At 40.8% G+C, this 23,046-nt stretch overlaps 1 protein-coding gene across 2 annotated transcripts; it reads left to right on the forward strand.

The window, feature by feature from the left end:
* The first annotated feature begins 1,711 nt into the window (after positions 1 to 1,711).
* On the forward strand, positions 1,712 to 22,407 carry lrrc6 (leucine rich repeat containing 6). 2 transcript variants are annotated; one of them, XM_034678367.1, is made up of 9 exons: positions 1,712 to 1,792; positions 3,604 to 3,771; positions 3,949 to 4,026; positions 4,118 to 4,290; positions 5,443 to 5,663; positions 5,946 to 6,101; positions 18,582 to 18,659; positions 22,051 to 22,116; positions 22,275 to 22,407. In XM_034678367.1, the coding sequence occupies exons 1-9, from the start codon at positions 1,783 to 1,785 to the stop codon at positions 22,390 to 22,392; spliced, it is 1,068 nt and encodes a 355-aa protein (XP_034534258.1). In that variant the 5' UTR covers positions 1,712 to 1,782; the 3' UTR covers positions 22,393 to 22,407. The 2 variants fall into 2 exon arrangements, with proteins under 2 accessions (XP_034534258.1, XP_034534259.1); XM_034678368.1 differs by having other exon boundaries at positions 1,791 to 1,884.
* Positions 22,408 to 23,046: the final 639 nt, after the last annotated feature.

Raw genomic sequence — 23,046 nt, forward strand, 5'->3', positions numbered from 1 at the left:
TTTAACGTTGAACATTTATATTTAAAATTTATATTTATATTTAACATTTAGATTTAACATTTATATTTAATATTTAGATTTAACATTTATATTTAATGTTGAACATTTATATTTAACATTTATATTTAACATTTAGATTTAGATTTAAAATTTATATTTAACATTTAGATTTAACGTTGAACGTTTATATTTAACATTTAGATTTAACATTTATATTAAATGTTGAACATTTATATTTAACGTTGAACATTTATATTTAACATTTAGATATAACATTTAGATTTAGATTTAACAATTATATTTAACATTTATATTTAACGTTGAACATTTATATTTAACATTTATATTTAACATTTATATTTAACATTTATATTTAACGTTGAACATTATGATTTAATGTTGAACATTATGATTTAATGTTGAACATTTATATTTATATTTAACATTTATAATTATTTTTAACATTTATATTTATAGTTAACATTTAGATTTAATGTTGAACATTTAGATTTGTACTTAACATTTATATTTATATTTAACATTAATATTTAACATTGAACATTTATATTTAATATTTATATTTAACGTTGAACATTTAGATTGAACGTTGAAAATTTATATTGATATTTAACATTTATATTTATATTTATATTTAACATTTGGATTCAGATTTAGATTTAACAGTATTATTATCTTAAATATATTTGTGGGGAGAAAAATAAATGTGGAAAAAGTTACAAATATAGCTCTAAATGTGATAAAAAAAACGTAACTTAAAAACGTGTTGTGATATTGTCATATTGTTTTTTTCGCTCTCTTTTTGTCTCTCTTAATGATACACGTCTCTCTACAGCGTCCATTACAATTTAAATTATGCAAATTAAATGATGACATCATTTAGCGACTTTTAGGACAGCCTATAGCTACTTTCCTCACTGCGGAGTTGGCAACACTGGATCTCAGCTGGTGCAAACGTTAGTTAGACGTTAGAAAATGTTAGTAGAGAGTAAACTCCATCCTAAATTAGAAATTACGTACAAACTAGACTACGCTTGAGCTTACGCAAAGCTGGTGCCGCCCGGTCCAGCTCTCCAACAAAGTCTCTATCCATGGACGTCAGTGTTAAATAGTCTATCTTGTCCCAGTGAATGCAGCCCAGTCTTAAAAAGTGCCAGTTTCTTCAGAGTTATTAATGTCAGGGAGAGTCTAGTAAACCCTTACAGTTGTATCTATATCTGAAAAATGATGTCAGGTCCATCAACTTGATGAGTTAAATCAAGGCTAAACTAAAATGCTACATTTTCAAGCTAACGTGCGCCCAAGCAGCAGCGTAGCATCACTTTCTGTGTTCATATAGATAGCTAAATATTAAAATAACACTTTTCACACGGTGTGTGAATAAAATTAATGTATTAAAAACTCTTTAAACGCATTAGAAGAAGAAGAAGTATCAGTTTAAACTTACTGTAAATCATCTTCCTCTCCTTCCCGCCTCTTCTGTCTGATGCTGCGTTCACGAACCGTGGGAAATTCTCATTGTATTTATCAGCGACCGATATGTGACACCTTCATACAAACATTTAAACACATTTTAGATTTTTTTTTTCACCCTTTTCTGAATCTAATTGAAGTTACAACAAAGGGGAGCACACTGAAGTCTTTCAAATGTTTCTTTAACCTCATTAAAGTTGGAACAGTAATGTATAAAACGGGAATATCTGACAGCACACAAACGCAGCACCAGTTTGGTTTCCACGGCAACGGCTGACAACAGAAAGGAGCATGGTTCACAGTAAGTAAGAAACGACTCTTCACACTAAAAATGACTCCTTTTACAGGATGAAGGTGGAGTGTTATGGCTGTAATTGAGCCTCGTGGTGTCAGGTGTGTGTGTGAGAGTGTGTGTGAGTGTGTGTGAGAGTGTGTGTGAGTGTGTGTTGGCAGAGACAGCAGCCTGAGAAGAAGTTAAAGCGACGGTTTGAGGAGTGATGCTAGCTGGTGTTCTGTCGAGTTGTGCTCCTCTGTCGAAAAATGCTCCTTAGCATGGTGCTATGGATGTAGCTTCATTAATAATCCTGTTGTTATCTGTGTTGATGTTGTTTCAGTGTTGGGGATACGTTCTGAACTGAAATATCAACAGTTTAAGTGTAGTTTTCAGGAGAAACTGACAAGAGAAACGCTCTGTGCGCATGTGCGCAGCTGTTTAAACCGGCTCGGCATCAGGTAGCTGTTTTTGGTAGAACACCTGTGAGCTGTTTAGCAGTTTAATTGTGATATTTTGGGCTTCTTGGCTGATTTAATGATGAATAAAGCTAGATAAATAAGGTTTACACAATAAAATAGAAACATTTGGAGCACAGGTCAGTTTATTTTATTTTTAATTTAATTTAATTTAATTTAAGTGTATTTGATTTTTTTACACATTATATATACATGACCAATGTAAACAGTATAGCGAAGTGATGTTTTACTTGTATAAGAAGACAAAAATAAGTATTAGAGTGAATAAATTAGTTCATGTGTAGTTCTTCATCCTCCTAAATGTATTACCTTATTATTTTAATCATTGCTTCAACATTTATTTATCTAATTTAATTATTTATTTATCTATTTATTTATTATTTTAACTTTCCTTTCCACTCTTACTTGTTTTATACATTTTACTGTATTGATTTTATTGTATTTATAATAATGCCTTTTTAAATTTGACCATTTCTGTTGTTTTCTATCTCTGTTATTTTGTGAAGCACTTTGGGCTGCATGTTTTTTGTATGAAAGGTGCTTTATAAATGAAGTTGAGTTGGGTTGAGTTGAGTTACTTGTATAAGTCAATTCTCAATACGTATCAGGGGAACCAAATTTTGGAATATTTATTCCAGTGTGTCTAAAAACTGTTTTAAAATATTATAAAAGATGCTTGAAAAAACTTTTAACCACTGTTATTTAATTATACTCATTATGCTCAACCACATACTCATGGGCAGACTCACAGATGTAACATCTGCATTTATATTAATTGTTAATTTAGAATATTTTTGTGTTATTTTACTTTTAGTATCAACTATTGTCTATGTGTGTCAATTTAGTATTTTTTAATTCATTTTTTATATCATATATTATACATTATTTTTTTTTGTCCTTTTTTGTGTGTATTTTTTTAATTGTGCAAATAAATAAACAAACATAAACATGAAAAAAATGAATAAATCAAACAGAGAAGAGAGAAAAATGTAAAAAAAAATACAATAAAATAAATAGATTAATATTTAAAAATAAATGACTTTATACAAATGGTAAAAGTAATAATTCAACTCAACTCATTTTTATTTAAATAGCACCTTTCAGAAAACAACAGCAGTTAGAAATCAGTAAAATAAAACCAGAGAAGTGTCAGAAAATTAAAATAAAATAAAATCATTACAATTAAATATATAGAATAAAATCAGAAAAATAAATATAACAATAAAACAATTATAAAACTTGAAAAATGTCACAAACCTGATTTGATTGACCCTTTTCCAAGATTTGATCCAATCCAGTATCATCAATGTGATCAGCTCTGAGCAGCACGAGCGGTTCACTGAGTTTTCTTTCTGCTTCCAGTCACAGAGGACATGGTCCGCAGACGGGCCGAGCACAACGAGTGCCAGATCTCCTCACTGGAGGAAGTGTCCCTGCACCAGCAGGACATCGAGAGGATCGAACACATCGGCCGGTGGTGTCAGGACCTGAGGATCCTCTACCTGCAAAACAACCTCATCCCCCGCATAGGTGAGACATCAGTCAGCAGCTTCAGCTAACACGGTGACCCCTCAACATCTGGGCACAATCAGAGCTGGACTTTAAAACAGACATGCAGTCAAATGTTGAGTTTCACTGGAGACGACGTCAAAGCAGAAACAAGTGATTCCACTCATGTTTGTGTTTCTAATATTTGTTTGAATCCAGAGAATCTGGGGCGCCTGAAGAAGCTGCAGTATTTAAATCTGGCTCTGAACAACATTGAAGTCATTGAAAACCTTGAAGGTCAGTATGCAGAACTCAGAACCTGCAGACATTATTGATCTGTAACTGATGTGAATGATCAGTGGGGGGGTCTGCTTCCTCCTCTCATCAGGCTGTGAGAGTCTTCAGAAGTTGGACCTGACGGTGAACTTTGTGGGTCGCCTGAGCAGCGTGGAGTCTCTGCAGTCCAACATCCACCTCAGGGAGCTGTTCCTGGTGGGGAACCCCTGCACCGAGTTCAAGGGCTACAGGCAGTACGTGGTGTCGTCTCTGCCTCAGCTCAAGGTAATGACGCTGAAGCTCTGTATGATTTCATAAGGTGCATTTGGACCAAGAGTTCCGGGGTCTTTTAGCTCCCAGAACTACTTCCCCCTGAACTAAAAGGTTCCTGGTCCCCCATTGTTGTCTGCGTTTCGACTGTGGGCTGAAGTCCCGGGTAGATTGTGTAAATCAGGCCAGTGACGTATGAAGGAAATAAAGTAAATGCACTACACCACCAGACCAGTAGAGGGCAGTAACACAAAGAGGAATGCCATTCATCACAGATGACACCATAGAAGCAGACGGACAGGCAGGTGTCATTTTGAGCAACACAACAGTTAGCCTGTTAGCATGAAGAGACTCAGCTGGCGCTGTTTTAGATGGTGCTTTATTTCATCACAGATGGATTCACTGAATCAACACGTGAGAGGAGATAAGCACGAGTAGCAAAGACGTTTCAACACGGCTTTAAAGTCCTTTTGAACTCAAAAAGCTGTGGCAGAGTTTGGCCGGTGTTTTGGTTTAAACGGTGACCCTGTTAACTGGAGACTTAAAAAAGATTGACCACAAAAAATTGACAGATAAAATTTGACAAAAAAAATTGAACATTTTTTTTTTCACACAAAGAAAATTGAAAAAAATAAAGACAAAAATTTTTTTTTTTCAAAAAAAAAATTTGAAAAAAAAAAGTTTTGAAAAAAATTTACTTTGCAAAAAAAAATTGAAAAAATAATTTTTGAAAAAAAAAAGTTTTTTTGCAAAAAAAATTTTTTGACAAAAATGTTGAATAGAATGATAGAACAAATAAAAACTAATGAAAGAAAGAGAAATCAAGTGAATCACAGATGTGTGTGATGTTATTGTGGACGGAGGGAGGAATAAAAACACTGAGGTTAATCTACCAATCAGACACGGTCAGCATTGCAGGCCCCGCCCCCCGAAAGTCCCGGGACCTTTGAAAAGTACTACCCCCCTAGCAGGGGCATTTTAGGGAGGAGATTATCTACCCCTGAACTAAATTTAGACCCTGGTTCCTCTTGAAGCGCATGTAGTCCCGTGGTAAAGTCCCTAGTTCCACCTATAGTGTTCTGATTAGTCTACAAGAATAAATCGACAGGATCGGTGTGATTCTGGACTCATAGTTTTGGTCCCTGCTTCTTCTCCCTCCTCCTCTAGTTCCTGGACGGGACAGAGGTCAGCCGGTCGGAGCGGATTCGAGCCTCTCAGGGTCTGGACGAGGTGAGGAGGAGCGTCTGGGAGCAGGAGAGGGAATACCTGGAGAGGAGAGCCAGAGAGAAAGAGGAGGCGCAGAGGAAGGCAGCAGGAGAGGAGAGAGGAAACAAGGAGAGGAAACCAGGCAGTGATGGCCGCTGGTACACCGACATCAACAACGCAGTGTGAGTACTAACGGGGCTTTTTCTTCTTCTGGGATTTTTAAGGGCACTGACAAGAGGGGCTTTGTGAGTTGCATTATGGGAAATGGAGGAATGTAGTGTTGGAGTTTGGCGGAGTTAGTTCCGAAAAGTGAAGATAAAAAGATGGAAGCTGCAGGTTTAAGTATGGACAACATGACCCTGGCTCATCTGGGACAGGGGGTCAAAGTTGAGACACTGACCAGAGTCAGTTATAAGAACCTCAGTGTCACAGTGAATCTCAATCCATCCGTCCCGTCTCTGCAGTCCAGGGTCGGAGGAGAATAAGGAGAACGTGATGAACCCTGACCCGGATGAAGAGCAGCAGGAGAGAGAGTTCTGGCACACGCCGTGTTCGTTCACCCCCGAGTCTCGCCTGGAGGCTCACCGCCACCTGGAGGAGAAGAAGACAGCAAAGGAGAAGTAAGACCCTCAGACTTTTTAAAGTTCTATGTCTGTTTTATCATGTGTGTCATTACCCAAGAGCTGTCCTGTCTCCACGGCATCACTCGCACTTTAAATAGATGTAACAAAGCCTACATGTGTTGTTGCTCTAAAATAAACTCATAGACATGAATAAAGAACCGTCTGAACCAGTCAAGGACAAAAACAAGAACTTAATCTGTGCATTCGTTCTGAAACTGGAGCTTTAACAATCAGATTAAAACTCCAGTCCTGCTGAAAATGACTCTTCACTTGCAGTTTACTGATTTGGCCACTAGATGTCACTGTTTTATCAGCCATGATCAGGCTGAGGACGCCACCCAGCCAGTTCCCCCATCACTGAAGATGAAGAGGAGGCAGATGTGATTCCTTTTTACTTCTTCTCTCTAACACAACCATGTTGTCATAAGTTGTCTTAAATAACTGAAGACACTGGACGATGAGAACCAGAACTCTCATGCTTTTTTATCGTGGAGCTTTTCTCATGCATGAAAGTGACAAATAATCTGCTCTATAGGTGTTTCATGACTGCTCAATAAGTCTGTGTACACATGCTTTTATTTGTTGAGTCACTGTCGTACATTTATAACATTTCTACCCAGTGCTCTGGAGTCTGCATGTTGGCTTTTCTCCAGAGAGAGCAGCAGGTTTCAGTGTGAAGAGGACAGATTGATAAGGTTACTTGGTTTGGTGTGTACCTCACATTTAGGAACCCCTCAACCCTCTCACACTAATATGATGGTCACTTCTCTCTCCAAGAAACCAACATGGCGGCAGCTCACAGTTAAAAAAAACAATGGTGACCTCAGTGGTTACGTCCATTATTAACACCGTCTACAGTCGCACCATTTCTCATAACTACTGGCGCTTATAGTCCAGGTAATTTAAAGAAACCTGTGCTGCCCTCACATCCAATCACCAGTGGAGCAAATCAATCAATGAGCCACTTTATTGACTCTGTGTCGGGGTGATTTGTCGCCGGTTCAGGATGAAAAGAAACATCGGTCCAAACAGCAACAGTCGGACATGAATATCAGGTTTTGACACAACAATTAACAGGACGGATGGAGCCGCTCTCTCAGGTGCTCCAGCCCAGGTTCATCCGTCGGGTTAATGAGACGTCTTCAGGGTTGTTACGGCAGCAGAGAGTAAGCTGGACCGTCACAGGAGGAGAGGCGAGCAGGTTCCAGAGCGTCACAGAGGATTTTATTCTTATTGTTTAAACGTCTGTGACTAATGATCCACCGGCGAGCTGGAGGACGCCAATTACCCTGAATGATTTACAGACTGTGACGGACTGCCGGACAAAACCAGAGTTAGACTTTTATTTTGAAATGAAAGACCTTTAGTTGAATCACTGCATTTCTTTATGGATCAGGACAGAGTGTGGGCTGAAGCACACATGAACAACCTCTCATCCTTCACAGGTGATGCCCTCTCACACATTACCGACGTGCTCCCGTGAAAAGAAAGGTCTGTTTGCGCTCAGGCTGAAATGCTCACAGGCTTTAGAGGTTTTAGGACTCGATGTCATTGCAGATAGAACGGATGTGAGATGTTGTTCCTTTCTGTTAACATCAACCCGACACTCAATCTGATAAAGTAAACATTAGGTGCATTTCGACCAAGAGTTCCGGGGTCTTTTAGCCCCCAGAACTACTTTCCCCTGAACTAAAAGGTTCCTGTGCCCCCATTGTTGTCTGCGTTTTGACCGTGGGCTGAAGTCTGGGTACAAATCAGGCCAGTGACGTATGGAGAAAAAAAAAGTAAATGCACTACACCACCAGACCAATAGAGGGCAGCAAAACAAAGAGGAATGCCGTTCATCACAGATTGAAAAAAAAAATTGAAAAAAAAAATTGAAAAAAAAATTTGAAAAAAAAAATTGAAAAAAAAAATTGAAAAAAAAAATTGAAAAAAAAAACATTATAAGAAAAAACTGAAAAAAAAATAGAAAATCCAAAAAAATTGAAAAAAAAATTGTTGACAAAAAAAAATTGAAAAAAAAAATTTGAATAAGAAAATTGAAAAAAAAAAATTTGACAGAAAAAAATTGACAAAAAAAAATTGACAAAAAAAATTGACAAAAAAAATTGACAAAAAATAATTTAACAAAAAAGTTGACCCCGAAGCCTGTCGAAAAATGTATTTTCCTCAAATTTGAAATAGTGCTCCAAAAGCAGAAAAACATGAAAAAATTGAAAATTTTGCGCCTGCGTTTAAAAACATGTAAAAAGCAATAAATGAATCAACACGTGAGAGGAGATAAGCGCGAGTAGCAAAGACGTTTCAACACGGCTTTAAAATCCTTTTGAACTCAAAAAGCCGTGATCGCAGAGATCGCCCGGTGTTTGGTTTAAACGGCGACCCTGTTAACTGGAGACTCTCAGCCGGATGCATCCCTCATAAACGTCTTTAGACCATCATTAAATATCTGATGAGGATATTTTGAAATCTTAATAAAAACTAAACTAGTTTGCATTCCCAGGAACTCCCTCTGTGTTTCAACAGCTGTGTAAACTCCACAAACACTGACACGTTCAGCTGAAGGTCTCCAGTTTACAGGGTCACTTTTAAAAGCGGAACACCGGGAGGAGAGACGCATTCACGGCGGGCTGAGAGAAGACTACTGTTACAAGCTGCTAAATCAAGAGAATCACAGCTTCTTCTTTTGAAAAGTACACACACATACAAAAAAGATAGAACAAATAAAAACTAATGAAAGAAAGAGAAATCAAGAGAATCACAGATGTGTGTGATGTTATTGTGGACGGAGGGAGGAATAAAAACACTGAGGTTAATCTACCAATCAGACACGTTCAGCATTGCAGGCCCCGCCCCCCGAAAAACCTAGGACCTTTTGAAAAGTACTACCCCCCTAGCAGGGGCTTTTTAGGGGGGAGATTATCTACCCCTGAACTACATTTAGACCCTGGGTCCTCCTGTAGTTCAGGGGTAAAGTTCCTCTGGTTGAATAACGCTTGTTGTTACAGATGCTTCGTGCACTAAAGAGACCTAACAGACATTTATGTAACTTGAAATCTTCCTGGTGATAACTTCTGGTCACAGGTCTCCTCAGCAGATCTCACTGAAGTCCGGCTGGTTGGGAGTGAGTCAGCAAAGTATTTGTTTAAGTCTAATTAATTCTCCCTCCGTTAATTAGTGCTCACCCGAACGCTGACCCTCTTGCTGGGGCGTTAATTGAGTGTGTGTTTGTTGCACTCCTTCCTCTCACGGTGCTTCCTGTCCCTCTCTGACACTCACACACACTCTTTCTGTCGCTCTCTGTCGGGGCGGTGATATCAGCTGGCAGCAGTGAGGTTTCGCTCAGTGAGAGCAGCCGCTGGACTGATGGGGAAACATTGACAGTTACAGGGACAATATCGGTCATCTTAGCAGTATTTTAAATGCTGATTTCAGACGGTGGTTGGAGGAACAGCTGGCTGATCAGAGATCTGTGAAGTGATATGTAAGAGCTGAGCTGTGGATGGCGTTCTTGTGTTCTCTCCACGGGTTTCAGTCGTTTCTTTTTGAGTTATCAATCTTTCTCAGCCCGTCCACAGTGTCCTCGAAGGCTTCCTCCCTCTGCTGTCCTTCTGTGCTCTCCTCAGCCGTTTGTCTTTCCCACTGTGCCGCTGCTGTCTCTGACTTTAAGCCGGGTAAAGGTCTGAGGTTTTCGCGAGCGTTGCTTCTGTTTCGTGCCTTCCTCCATTCTTCTGTGATTGTGGGCGTTGTGAGGCCAGCACCAGCAACGGTGATTAAAGACCACACAGATAAATCTGACGTGTAATACATCTAGAATAAATAATACACGCTGCCTCCTTCTTCAGGGTCAGAGAGGTGGGGGTTCAACTCCGGCCAAGGGCGCTCTGACGGGGTAAGTGACCTCTGTCAGTCTCCAGCTCACAGGAGGATAAACCTTCCTGCTGGGTCTGATTATTAAACCATCAGTTCTCTTTTTGCTGGACGAGCCATAGCTGAGGGGAAGAGTGAGAAAATACATAAACAGACTCTGTAAATACACGAAGCTCCAGAGAAGCCCTGCACTCTTTAACCTTGGCTGCTTTATGAAATAACTTTGGATTCAAATTTACAAACAGGTAAAAAAATTGAGTTGCTTTAAATGGCTGCAGCTTACGCCACAGACAGCAGAAACAGCGGGACATAGCCGCTGTGACGTGACACTTTGGTTTATTGGCGCTGAATATGAATCTCTGATTTCACCATTTGGCGACCACCATGTTGGTTTTCTGGAGCCAGAAGTGACCGTTCTTTGGAGTAGAGGATTGTATTGGAGAAGATCGATTGGTCAGCAGATGCAGAGTCATCAAAGCTATCTTCCCAAGGTGCTGATAGCTGATGGAGTTGTTGACGTATCAGACTAGTGAAGACTCACAGCTCGCCTGCCTGGATCTCTGGTAAGATAGCAGCAACTTAATAACCCATCATCTCTCTGGACTACAGCCAAAACCAATCCTGACTCCTGGACACATAAACATGAAGAGCTAAAGGAGGTATGGCGGGCGCAGTATACCTGTTGTGCGGTGTTAATTTCAATAACGAGAATTATGAGGATAAATGTTCGTCAACGACTCATTTTTTCAAGACGAAAACGAGACTTTGACGAGTTAAAGTGCATCACTGATAATAAAAACTCTGAAGAACATGTGTTTTGATTTTGTTGACGAGACGAAAACTTTAGTGTTGGACCGTGGGACATGTTGAATCCATGTTTCCCCCTGTGCTGTGTGTCTTTAAAGATGGCGTGATGACTTCCTGTGACAGGCTGAGTTCTTATCTGAGGGGCTCAGTGTTAGCTTGGTCTCTACCTGCAGCAGGTGTGCTTTATGAACCAGACAGGAAACACAAAAGAAGAAGAAACAAAGAGAGAGAGAAAGGTAGAAAAAGAAAGAGTCAGAAAGAAAAAGGAACAAGGGAAAGAGAATGAAAGAAGAAAGAAAGAAAGAAAGAAAGAAAGAAAGATGGAATGAAAAAAAGAAGGAAAGAAAGAAAGAAGGAAAGAAAAACTGAAAGAAGGAAAGAAAGAAAGAAAGAAAGAAAGAAAGAGAAAAAGAAGAAAGAAAGAAGGACAGAAAAAAAGAGAAAAAGAAGAAAGAAAGAAAGAAAGAACGAAAGAAAGAAAGAAAGAACGAAAGAAAGAAAGAAAGAATGAAAGAAGGAAAGAAAGAAAGAAAGAAGAAAGAAAGAAAGAATAAAGAAAGAAAGAAATAAGAAAGAAAGAGAAAAAGAAGAAAGAAAGAATGAAAGTAAGAACGAAAGAAAGAACGAAAGAACAAAAGAAAGAAAGAAAGAAAGAATGAAAGAAGAAAGAAAGAAAGAAAGAAAGGAAAAGAGAAAGAATGAAAGAAGGAAAGAAAGAAAGAAAGATTGTAAGAAAGAATGAAGGAATGAAAGAAAGAAAAGAATGAAGGAATGAAAGAAGGAAGGAAAGAAAGAAAGAAGAAAGAAAGATGAAAAAGGAAAGAAAGAAAGAAAGAAGAAAGAAAGAAAGAAGAAAGAAAGAAAGAAAGATGAAAAAGGAAAGAAAGAAGAAAGAAAGAAAGAAGAAAGAAAGAAAGAAGAAAGAAAGAAAGAAAGAAAGAAAGATGAAAAGGAAAGAAAGAAGAAAGAAAGAAAGAAAGATGAAAAAGGAAAGAAAGAAAGAAAGAAAGAAAGAAGAAAGTAAGAAAGAAGAAAGAAAGAAAGAAAGATGAAAAAGGAAAGAAAGAAAGAAAGAAAGAAAAAAAGAGAAAAAGAAGAAAGAAAGAAGGAAGAAAGAAGGAAAGAAAGAGAGAAAGAAGAAAAGAAAGAAAGAAAGAAAGAAGGAAAGAAAGAAGAAAGAAAGAAAGAAAGAAGGAAAGAAAGAAAGAAAGAAAGAAAGAAAGAAAGAAAGAAAGAAAGAAAGAAAGAGAGGAAAGTAAGAAAGAAGGAAAGAAGGAAAGAAAGAAAGAAAGAAAGAAAGAAAGAAAGAAAGAAAGAAGGACAGAAAGAAAGAAAGAAAGAAAGAAGGAAAGAAAGAAAGAGAAGAAAGAAAGAAAGAAGGAAAGAAAGAAAGAAGGAAAGAAAGAAAGAAAGAAAGAAAGAAAGAAAGAAAGAAAGAAAGAAAGACAGAAAGAAGGAAAGAAAGAAAGAAAGAAAGAAAGACGGAAAGAAAGAAGGAAAGAACGAAAGAAGGAAAGAAAGAAGGAAAGAAGGAAAGAAAGAAAGAAAGAAAGAAGAAGAAAGAAGAAAGAAAGAAAGATTGAAAGAGAGAAAGAAGAAAGAAAGAAGTAAAGAAAGAAAGAAAGAAAGAAAGAAGTAAAGAAAGAAAGAAAAAGAAGGCAAGAAAGAAAGAAAGAAAGAAGAAAGAAAGAAAGAAAGAAAGAAAGAATAAAGACATGTTGAATCCATGTTTCCCCCTGTGCTGTGTGTCTTTAAAGATGGCGTGATGACTTCCTGTGACAGGCTGAGTTCTTATCTGAGGGGCTCAGTGTTAGCTTGGTCTCTACCTGCAGCAGGTGTGCTTTATGAACCAGCTCTCCTCACCTCCATGCATCTGTCTCATCTTCATTGAGGATTTTTACCCCCCGGTGTGCGTTAGTGACAAAGACACAACCGGGGGGACGTCTGTTTAATATTTGATGTTTGACGTTGTTGCCGTGGTTACCGTCTACAGCTTGATTTAATCCAGTTTGGTGAAACATCAGACACATTCAGTAAGTTTGGATCAACTCCTCGTCATCAAAGATGCAGATGCATTTCAGAGTGCCGTGAACTGACTGTCTGTCCAGAGCGCCTGTCACTGCGAGGTGCATTCAGGGACCGTCGTAAAAGTGCAATACAGTCCTTTCATGGCATTTTTATAAAAGCTGTTTTTAACAACTGAGCTAACCTGGCTATCCAATTTCAGCCTGTATCATCTCTCTTTTATGCATCCCTAATGTTCAGAAACTCACTCAGTGTAAAGTCACATTTAAACAGCGATGGTTTCTGAACTTCACATGATTCATGTTTTAGTTTTTGCTCCATACAGTGAAGTATCACAGATCCCTCTCCCCCCCCCCGTCACCCTGCTGACCCGTGAGCACATCGCTGACTCACTGCGTTTACTCTTCACACCGCCTCGAGCCACCGAGTCACAAAGCTGAGCTGCGTATGACGAATACCGAACAAGTGTCCTGCTGTGCGAGTTCTCCCACCGCTGCTTAATCTGCTGCCAGCTGCAGACTCCTCACGTCGACCTGCGGCTCACTCAGCGCTCGTATTGTGTTTGTCAGGACGGGTTCACGTCCACGTCTTAACCGGAAAGAGTGTCAACACATGGATTCAGAATTTTTGAAACTTGCAATTCTGCGCACAAATCCGTCACCCGGCCTCTGCTGTTTAGTATTTATTCATCTTTACTTTGAAATGAACTCCCAGAGGAGCAGAATGAGTCCCGCTCCCATTGTGAAGAAGTCAGGATAAGCCCCCATTTGAAGAAAGCCATTGTGATGGCTAAGAAGCCAACCGGTGACAGCCTGCTTCCTAATCCATATCACAAACACATCCTCGGCCCGCGTGCTGTCCAAGCAGAAAATCAGGCTGATACGGTGTTGCCGTTTTTATCGCCTCCCTGCGCGCGGCTGTCAGAGCGCGCTGACTTGATGCATGCAGTCGGGCAGTCGCTGCATTGTCAGGAAAGATGAATTTCCTGCTCCTGAGGTGAATTTTTTGTGATAAGGTCAACCCGGAGATGCCTCTGTGTTTAATGGCTGCTGCGTTTTTTCAGAGAGGGAGGTTAACACCAGACGAGCAGCAACCTGCAGTCTGTGCAGCTGAAGCTAAAAACACAGAGCAGCTTTCAGGTCGAGGGGAAGCTGACAGGCTGATAGATGGGAGTAGTTCCATGATGTGCAGGGACGAGAGGAGCCGGTGAGACAGTGTTTGAATGAAGGGATTAAAGCTTTTAACATATGAGGGATAACTTTGAATTTAAGGTCATTTAAACAAGACTTCACCAACTTTACCCCAGAACTACGGGAGGACCCAGGGTCTAAATTTAGTTCAGGGGAAGATAATCTCCCCCCTAAAAAGCCCCTGCTAGGGGGGTAGTACTCAAAGATCCCGGGACTTTCAGGGGGCGGGGCCTGCAATGCTGAACGTGTCTGATTGGTAGATTAACCGCAGTGTTTTTATTCCTCCCTCCGTCCACAATAACATCACACACATCTGTGATTCTCTTGATTTCTCTTTCTTTCATTAGTTTTTATTTGTTCTATCTTTTTTGTATGTGTGTGTACTTTTCAAAAGAAGAAGCTGTGATTCTCTTGATTTAGCAGCTTGTAACAGTAGTCTTCTCTCAGCCCACCGTGAATGCGTCGCTCCTCCCGGTGTTCCGGTTTTAAAAGTGACCCTGTAAACTGGAGCCCTTCAGCTGAACGTGTCAGTGTTTGTGGAGTTTACACAGCTGTTGAAACACAGAGGGAGTTCCTGGGAATGCAAACTAGTTTAGTTTTTATTAAGATTTCAAAATATCCTCATCAGATATTTAATGATGGTCTAAAGACGTTTATGAGGGATGCATCCGGCTGAGAGTCTCCAGTTAACAGGGTCGCCGTTTAAACCAAAACACCGGCCGATCTCTGCGATCACGGCTTTTTGAGTTCAAAAGGATTTTAAAGCCGTGTTGAAACGTCTTTGCTACTCGCGCTTATCTCCTCTCACGTGTTGATTCATTCATTGCTTTTTACATGTTTTTAACCGCAGGCGCAAAATTTTCATGTTTTTCTGCTTTTGGAGCACAATTTCAAATTTGAGGAAAATGTATTTTTTTCGACAGGCTCCGGGTCAACTTTGTTTTTCAAAAAATTTTTGTCAACCCTTTTTTTTCTCAAATTTTTTTTTGTCAAAATTTTTTTGTCATGTATTTTTGACAAAAAAAAAAATTTACAATTTTTTTTTCAAAATTTTCTTCAAAAAAATTTTTCAAATTTTTTTTTTTTCAAACTTTTCCAAAAACCATTCACAGTCATTGTTTTTTCCATCTGTGATGAATTCGTCTTTGTTTTACTGCCCTCTACCAGTCTGGTGGTGTCGTGTCAAAGGATTTTAAAGCCGTGTTGAAACGTCTTTGCTACTCGTGCTTATCTCCTCTCACGTGTTGATTCAGTGAATCCATCTGTGATGAAATATAGCACCATCTAAAACAGACCAGCTGAGTCTCTTCATGCTAACAGGCTAACTGTTGTGTTGCTCAGAATGATACCTGCCTGTCCGTCTGCTTCTATGGTGTCATCTGTGATGAATGGCATTCCTCTTTGTTTTACTGCCCTCTACTGGTCTGGTGGTGTAGTGCATTTACTTTATTTCCTCCATACGTCACTGGCCTGATTTGCACATCTACTGTCGAAACGCAGACAACAATGGGGGACCAGGAACATTTTAGTTCAGGGGAAACTAGTTCTGGGGGCTAAAAGACCCCGGGACTCTTCATCGAAATGCAGTCTACATGAGTCTCATGTTTATTTTAAGGATGCTTGTTTAAATACATTTTGCAAGTCAATGCTTTTACCGTCCTTTAACAGAAGAGGCAGCTCATCCAGCAGGCTTCAATCGAGCATCAAAGAAACACAGATTTAAACGTCTTCAATCAGTTCAATCCAGCTTCTGTAGTCCGACTGATTAAAACTCCAGAAAGCTGGCAGCACTAAGAGAGTCGTTGAGAGGCTAACTGGGGGGCTGTGACGAGACAGTACAGCTCTGGAGAGTCATCATGGCGGCTCCCTCCCCTGCAGAAGGTCTGTTCTGCAACCGTACGGCCGCCTCTGCCGTGATCGCAGCTTTACACGGCTAACAGGAAGCTGTCTGAACACATCGCCTTCACCTCGGGACTCCTCTGGAAACCGGCAGAGGAGCTGTCACCACTGATGTCTCCATGACTCAGCGGTTTGATACACGCCCTGTCACACCCTCCTCTGAAGAAACAAAGCTGCAGAGAAAGACTTGATCGCGCAGAGTGACCTTGCGATGGAGGCGGGGGGGGGGGGGGCGGGCTGTTTGATGGAGATGCTCCTTTGGGTTTGATCCTGTGAAGGGGATACTTGCCCTCTGTCTCACCCCCGCAAACTGAAACCACACCTTCAGAATGACAACAAATAATCAGCAGTGTGGTCCCAATCTGCGGGTGGGAAGGGACTCTGATTATTTGGTGTCACGCGTCATTAAAACCCAGCAGGAAGCTGAAAACGTAAATGACAGAAACGAGTTAGGGCCTGTGTCCACTAATAGCAATTTTATGCAGGCACCATCCATGGGCCCAGTTTAAAGCACCTCTCACAAGCACTCACCATTGCTCAGGTACTGAAGTCATCCTGCGGCACCTCCGCTTCCCTCAGCAGTGACCACGTATGCTCCATGTTTGTTTTATTCAGCGGCATGCTACAGAGAAAACGTAAAAACAACCGACAGGAAACATGTGGTAGCATTATTAGCAGGTAGAAGTACCCTCAAAGAAACCAGTGTGGTCAGTTTCTCTTCTTCACAGACTTCCACCTTTGTTGTTGACAAAGCTGATATCAGAAGCCCCGCCTCCTCTTGATTCTGAGAGGAGAATAGAACGGAACGGAACACATCAAAGGGGAATTATAACAGAACGGAACATATCAAAGGGGAATAGAACGGAACGGAACACATCAAAGGGGAATTATAACAGAACGGAACATATCAAAGGGGAATAGAACGGAATGGAACACATCAAAGGGGAATAGAACGGAACGGAACACATCAAAGGGGAATAGAACGGAACGGAACACATCAAAGGGGAATTGTAACAGAACGGAACATATCAAAGGGGAATAGAATGGAACGGAACACATCAAAGGGGAATAGAACGGAATGGAACACATCAAAGGGAAATAGAATGGAACGGGACAGATCAAAGGGGAATAGAACGGAATGGAACATATCAAAGGGGATTAAAATGGAGTGGAACACATCAAAGGGGAATAGAATGGAACAGATCAAAGGAGAATAGAACGGAACGGAACACATCAAAGGGGATTAAAATGGAGTGGAACATATCAAAGGGGAATAGAATGGAACAGATCAAAGGAGAATAGAACGGAACGGAACACATCAAAGGGGATTAAAATGGAGTGGAACATATCAAAGGGGAATAGAACGGAACAGATCAAAGGGGAATAGAATGGAACAGTTCAAAGGAGAATAGAATGGAACACATCAAAGGGGAATAGAACTGAGTGGAACACATCAATGAAGAATAGAATGAAACAGAACAGATCAAAGGAGAATAGAGTGGAACGGAAGAGATCAAAGGAGAATAGACTGTAAAGGATTCTGGAAAATGATTTCACAGAGGACACCAAGTGCTCTAAAGAAGTACAGTGCAAGAAAAGCTGAACCGGGATCACAACAAATTGGATTTCTAAATAGGGATCCTTATGTTCAGGACATTGGGATCCAGATCCCATGTATTAATTGGTGCCAACATGTTCCCCTTTGATCTTAATGTCTGATATGAGGACTAGGATTCAGAGATCAACAGTTGTACGCTGGAAGTTCTAGATATTGTGGAACCTTTTTGGTGGTTCAGACAAAGAACCTTTGATTTGATCCTAACTGAGCACTAACTAGAAATAATCACAACGTTTCGTCACCATGCAAGAAATGAAGACATTGTCGTGTCTCAGTCCATTAGCAACATGTAGCAGGCCCTGACAGAGGCACAGGCAGGGAAACACTCGTCACACACGTCCATGTATTAAGCCCACTGAGCAGCAGACGGATGAGTCGACGGGCGAGGCGGCGAGTGTTTAGCACTCTGCGGAGGGTCAGCCATCAGGACCTCTGCAGCTGTAAATCTGCCACAGAGACAGGAGGCGTGTGACAGCGTGTTCAAAGAGCCTTCAATCTGCTGAACTCAAGGATGTTAGGTTCATGTTTTTATTAGAGCTGCGCGCTGCAGAGAGACCTGGAATGAGTTTAAGTGGCACTGCAGATCAAAAAAGCACCAACACGTCCTGAATTAATAGCTCCAATGTTTCCTCGGTTTGCCTTTGCAGGCCAGTCGAGCACCGCCTGTTATACCCCGAGGAGCAGGCTATAGATGTGGCTCTGAGTTGTTTTTTTAAACCCTGAAATCACATCCAACATTACAGCCTGTTTCAGAGTCCAAAACTCTTTGTACCAGTTCGTCGTTTGGACCCAAATTAAGAGCCGGACACTGGATTCATCACCACAGTGGGCCGAATGTACTTCCTGTGTTCAGAGTGTGAAGGCAGAGGAGGGGCAGAGCTCGCTGTGGTGTGAGCATCACAGAGTGATATCTCTGTGTGTCTCTGTCAAAGGATAGGCCACGCTCTCCTTCACCCCAAAGACTTCATAACTCTCCTTCTGTCATCTGTCTACACACACACACACATGCACACACACACACACACACTGCAATGTGCTCGCTGATGCTCTTATGTTTATCTGCAGGGAGAATGAGAAGAAGCCGAAGGCCCCGAGGACGCTGATCACAGCTGACGGACGAGTCATGAACGTCAACGAGCCGAAGTAAACAAAAACACCTTCTCTGTTTATTTAAATAAGAAGCTTTGATATCCTTTATCAGCATGATGTCACTCAGAGCTTTGAGGATGCTACATTTAACATCTTGACTGCTATTCACTGTTATACTACGTTCTTAGGGACATAGAGTATTTCAAGTACAGACATGACTCTGTAGTGGAAGTCACTGCATTAGAAACAGACATGACTCTGTAGTGGAAGTCACTGCATTAGAAACAGACATGACTCTGTAGTGGAAGTCACTGCATTAAAAACAGACATGACTCTGTAGTGGAAGTCACTGCATTAAACACAGACATGACTCTGTAGTGGAAGTCACTGCATTAAAAACAGACATGACTCTGTGGTGGAAGTCACTGCATTAAACACAGACATGACTCTGTAGTGGAAGTCACTGCATTAAAAACAGACATGACTCTGTAGTGGAAGTCACTGCATTAAAAACAGACATGACTCTGTAGTGGAAGTCACTGCATTAAAAACAGACATGACTCTGTAGTGGAAGTCACTGCATTAAAAACAGACATGACTCTGTAGTGGAAGTCACTGCATTATAAACAGACATGACTCTGTAGTGGAAGTCACTGCATTAAACACAGACATGACTCTGTAGTGGAAGTCACTGCATTAAAAACAGACATGACTCTGTAGTGGAAGTCACTGCATTAAAACAGACATGACTCTGTAGTGGAAGTCACTGCATTATAAACAGACATGACTCTGTAGTGGAAGTCACTGCATTAAACACAGACATGACTCTGTAGTGGAAGTCACTGCATTAAACACAGACATGACTCTGTAGTGGAAGTCACTGCATTAAACACAGACATGACTCTGTAGTGGAAGTCACTGCATTAAACACAGACATGACTCTGTAGTGGAAGTCACTGCATTAAAAACACTAACATGACTCTGTAGTGGAAGTCACTGCATTATAAACAGACATGACTCTGTAGTGGAAGTCACTGCATTAAAAACAGACATGACTCTGTAGTGGAAGTCACTGCATTAAAAACAGACATGACTCTGTAGTGGAAGTCACTGCATTAAAAACAGACATGACTCTGTAGTGGAAGTCACTGCATTAAAAACAGACATGACTCTGTAGTGGAAGTCACTGCATTAAATACAGACATGACTCTGTAGTTGTACCTGCTTTGATTGAACAAAGAAGAAAGCATCATAACCCTTTCTAGTTTTCTTCAGCCAGAGCAACAAAACACATCCAATCAACTGCTTCAATTATGTGTCAGAGAAAAACAACAATAGAACACAACAGCAGTCTGATACTGTTTCTTGCACAGTTCATCATACCTCCCAACGCCCTCTTTTACCTCCCTCTGCGCCCCGACAGAGAGCTCAGACAGCCAGGCGGGTAAAAAGCCACCATGTGAAGTGTGATTGCTTTATTAGTGGCCTTCAGGTTTGGATGTCCTGTACTCGATTGGTGTGTCGCGGGGCCCCCTGATGGCTGAGGGCCACCCGGGTCTCCCTCCATTAGCCAGAGGTTTTATATCCAGAGCAAGGCCACGAGGGTCGAGGCTGAAAACAGGGCTGATTTCATTTGTAACTGGAGCTGAGGACTCACTCGGGGTCTGGATACTATCGGATGTGATTTATCACTTTGCATCAGCAGAGAGACGAGACAGGACGGTTCACTGCAGCCTGAGCCATAACAGTTTAAAACATCATTTCACTCATCCTTTCTTTACCCAGCTTTCATGGGCCGCCGGTAAAATCTTTATCTTTGGACCCGTGGTGCTCTGACACATCTTCCTTTAAAGAAAGATTTGTTTTCAAACAGTTAACGACAAACTCACTAAATCATTCATGACATGAAGAGAAGAACTAGACTCATGGGGAACAGCTCTGCTACAAAAAGGAGAGGGACCGACCGTCCAGGATTTCCAAAAAGAATGTCAGATTTCAACGTTTTCCACTTCCACTCAGTCCATTTTAAACAAACTCAGGGCTTTTGAAGTGATTTTGAGCCCATGCAGTGACTTCCATACAGAGTCATGTCTGTTTTTAATGCAGTGACTACCACTACAGAGTCATGTCTGTGTTTAATGCAGTGACTTCCATACAGAGTCATGTCTGTTTTTAATGCAGTGACTACCACTACAGAGTCATGTCTGTTTTTAATGCAGTGACTACCACTACAGAGTCATGTCTGTGTTTAATGCAGTGACTTCCACTACAGAGTCATGTCTGTTTTTAATGCAGTGACTTCCACTACAGAGTCATGTCTGTTTTTAATGCAGTGACTTCCATACAGAGTCATGTCTGTTTTTAATGCAGTGACTTCCACTACAGAGTCATGTCTGTGTTTAATGCAGTGACTTCCATACAGAGTCATGTCTGTTTTTAATGCAGTGACTACCACTACAGAGTCATGTCTGTGTTTAATGCAGTGACTTCCACTACAGAGTCATGTCTGTTTTAATGCAGTGACTTCCATACAGAGTCATGTCTGTTTTTAATGCAGTGACTTCCACTACAGAGTCATGTCTGTTTTAATGCAGTGACTTCCACTACAGTCATGTCTGTTTTAATGCAGTGTCTTCCACTACAGAGTCATGTCTGTGTTTAATGCAGTGACTACCACTACAGAGTCATGTCTGTGTTTAATGCAGTGACTTCCACTACAGAGTCATGTCTGTTTATAATGCAGTGACTTCCATACAGAGTCATGTCTGTTTTTAATGCAGTGACTTCCACTACAGAGTCATGTCTGTTTTAATGCAGTGACTTCCATACAGAGTCATGTCTGTTTTTAATGCAGTGACTACCACTACAGAGTCATGTCTGTTTTTAATGCAGTGACTACCACTACAGAGTCATGTCTGTGTTTAATGCAGTGACTTCCACTACAGAGTCATGTCTGTTTTAATGCAGTGACTTCCATACAGAGTCATGTCTGTTTTTAATGCAGTGACTTCCACTACAGAGTCATGTCTGTGTTTAATGCAGTGACTTCCACTACAGAGTCATGTCTGTGTTTAATGCAGTGACTTCCACTACAGAGTCATGTTATTGTTTTTAATGCAGTGACTTCCACTACAGAGTCATGTCTGTGTTTAATGCAGTGACTCCCACTACAGAGTCATGTCTGTTTTTAATGCAGTGACTTCCACTACAGAGTCATGTCTGTGTTTAATGCAGTGACTTCCACTACAGAGTCATGTCTGTTTATAATGCAGTGACTTCCACTACAGAGTCATGTCTGTTTATAATGCAGTGACTCCCACTACAGAGTCATGTCTGTTTATAATGCAGTGACTTCCACTACAGAGTCATGTCTGTTTATAATGCAGTGACTTCCACTACAGAGTCATGTCTGTTTATAATGCAGTGACTCTGTTTGCTCTTCCAGGCTGGACTTCTCTCTGACTGAAGGTGAAGAAAACAACACCGTTGTCTTAGACCTGGCAGTCTACAGGTAAGACCTGCTTCCTCTATGACCATATAAGGAGTTTAGATAATTGCTTCAGGTTTTGAATAGTACAACTTTAGCAAAAGTGCTGCTCCTCTGCAGCTCTTCTTCATGACTCGATTGGATGTAACTGACCTGGACCTCCACCCTCTCCTCCCTCGCAGACACATGGACACCTCCCTGATCGACGTGGATGTTCAGCCCTCATACGTCAGAGTCCTCGTCAAAGGAAAGGTACGCTGTGGAGGTTTAAAAAGAACAGTCACTAACCTTTTAGGTTGAGACAAAACTAGTTTTTCCTCCGCTCTGTTTTCTGCTGCTCTCTCTGAACTTTCCAGCCGACGCATTAATTCAGGATTTTTAACTTCCCAAAGGGCAGCAGCAGACATTTAGACGCAGGCCCTCGAATCTCTCTCCACTTCTCATATTGAAACTTTATAGGTCAGACCACGGCTCAGCAACTCTCTCATCTGACAGATATGTAGAATGAGATTCTGCTGATTCATTCTGATGTGGATGCCCTTATCAATCAATCAATCTTTATTTATAAAGCGCCAAATCCCAACAAATGTTCTCCTCAGACTCCAAACAGAGCCGGTCTAGACCGTCCTCTGTGTTCTATTATTAACAAAGACCCAACATCAAGACCAGGATCAGATCCAGTCCCATCTTCCAGACAGGACTCAGTCTGATCTCATCTTAATCCACCATGAGCAGAGCACTTTGCAGCATTTAGCAAGTTACAGTGGCAAGGACAAACTTCCTTTAACAGGCAGAAACCTCCAGCAGGACCAGACTCATGTTAGACACACATCTGCTGAGACCGTGTTGGAGAGAGGGATAGAGGGAGATGAAGAGAGAGAGAGATGATAGTGGGGAGACGGATAGTAGTAGTTGTAGCAGCTGGAGTCTGGACCACGTCCACAGCAGCAGAGA

The sequence above is a fragment of the Notolabrus celidotus genome, unplaced genomic scaffold (assembly GCF_009762535.1).
Source record: "Notolabrus celidotus isolate fNotCel1 unplaced genomic scaffold, fNotCel1.pri scaffold_137_arrow_ctg1, whole genome shotgun sequence".
NCBI classification, from domain to species: Eukaryota; Metazoa; Chordata; class Actinopteri; order Labriformes; family Labridae; genus Notolabrus; species Notolabrus celidotus.

Coding starts and splice junctions, on each gene's coding strand:
- lrrc6 (XM_034678367.1), top strand. Junction 3,772..3,948: donor CAACCTCATCCCCCGCATAG/GTGAGACATCAG, acceptor GTTTGAATCCAG/AGAATCTGGGGCGCCTGAAG. Junction 22,117..22,274: donor TTAGACCTGGCAGTCTACAG/GTAAGACCTGCT, acceptor CCTCCCTCGCAG/ACACATGGACACCTCCCTGA.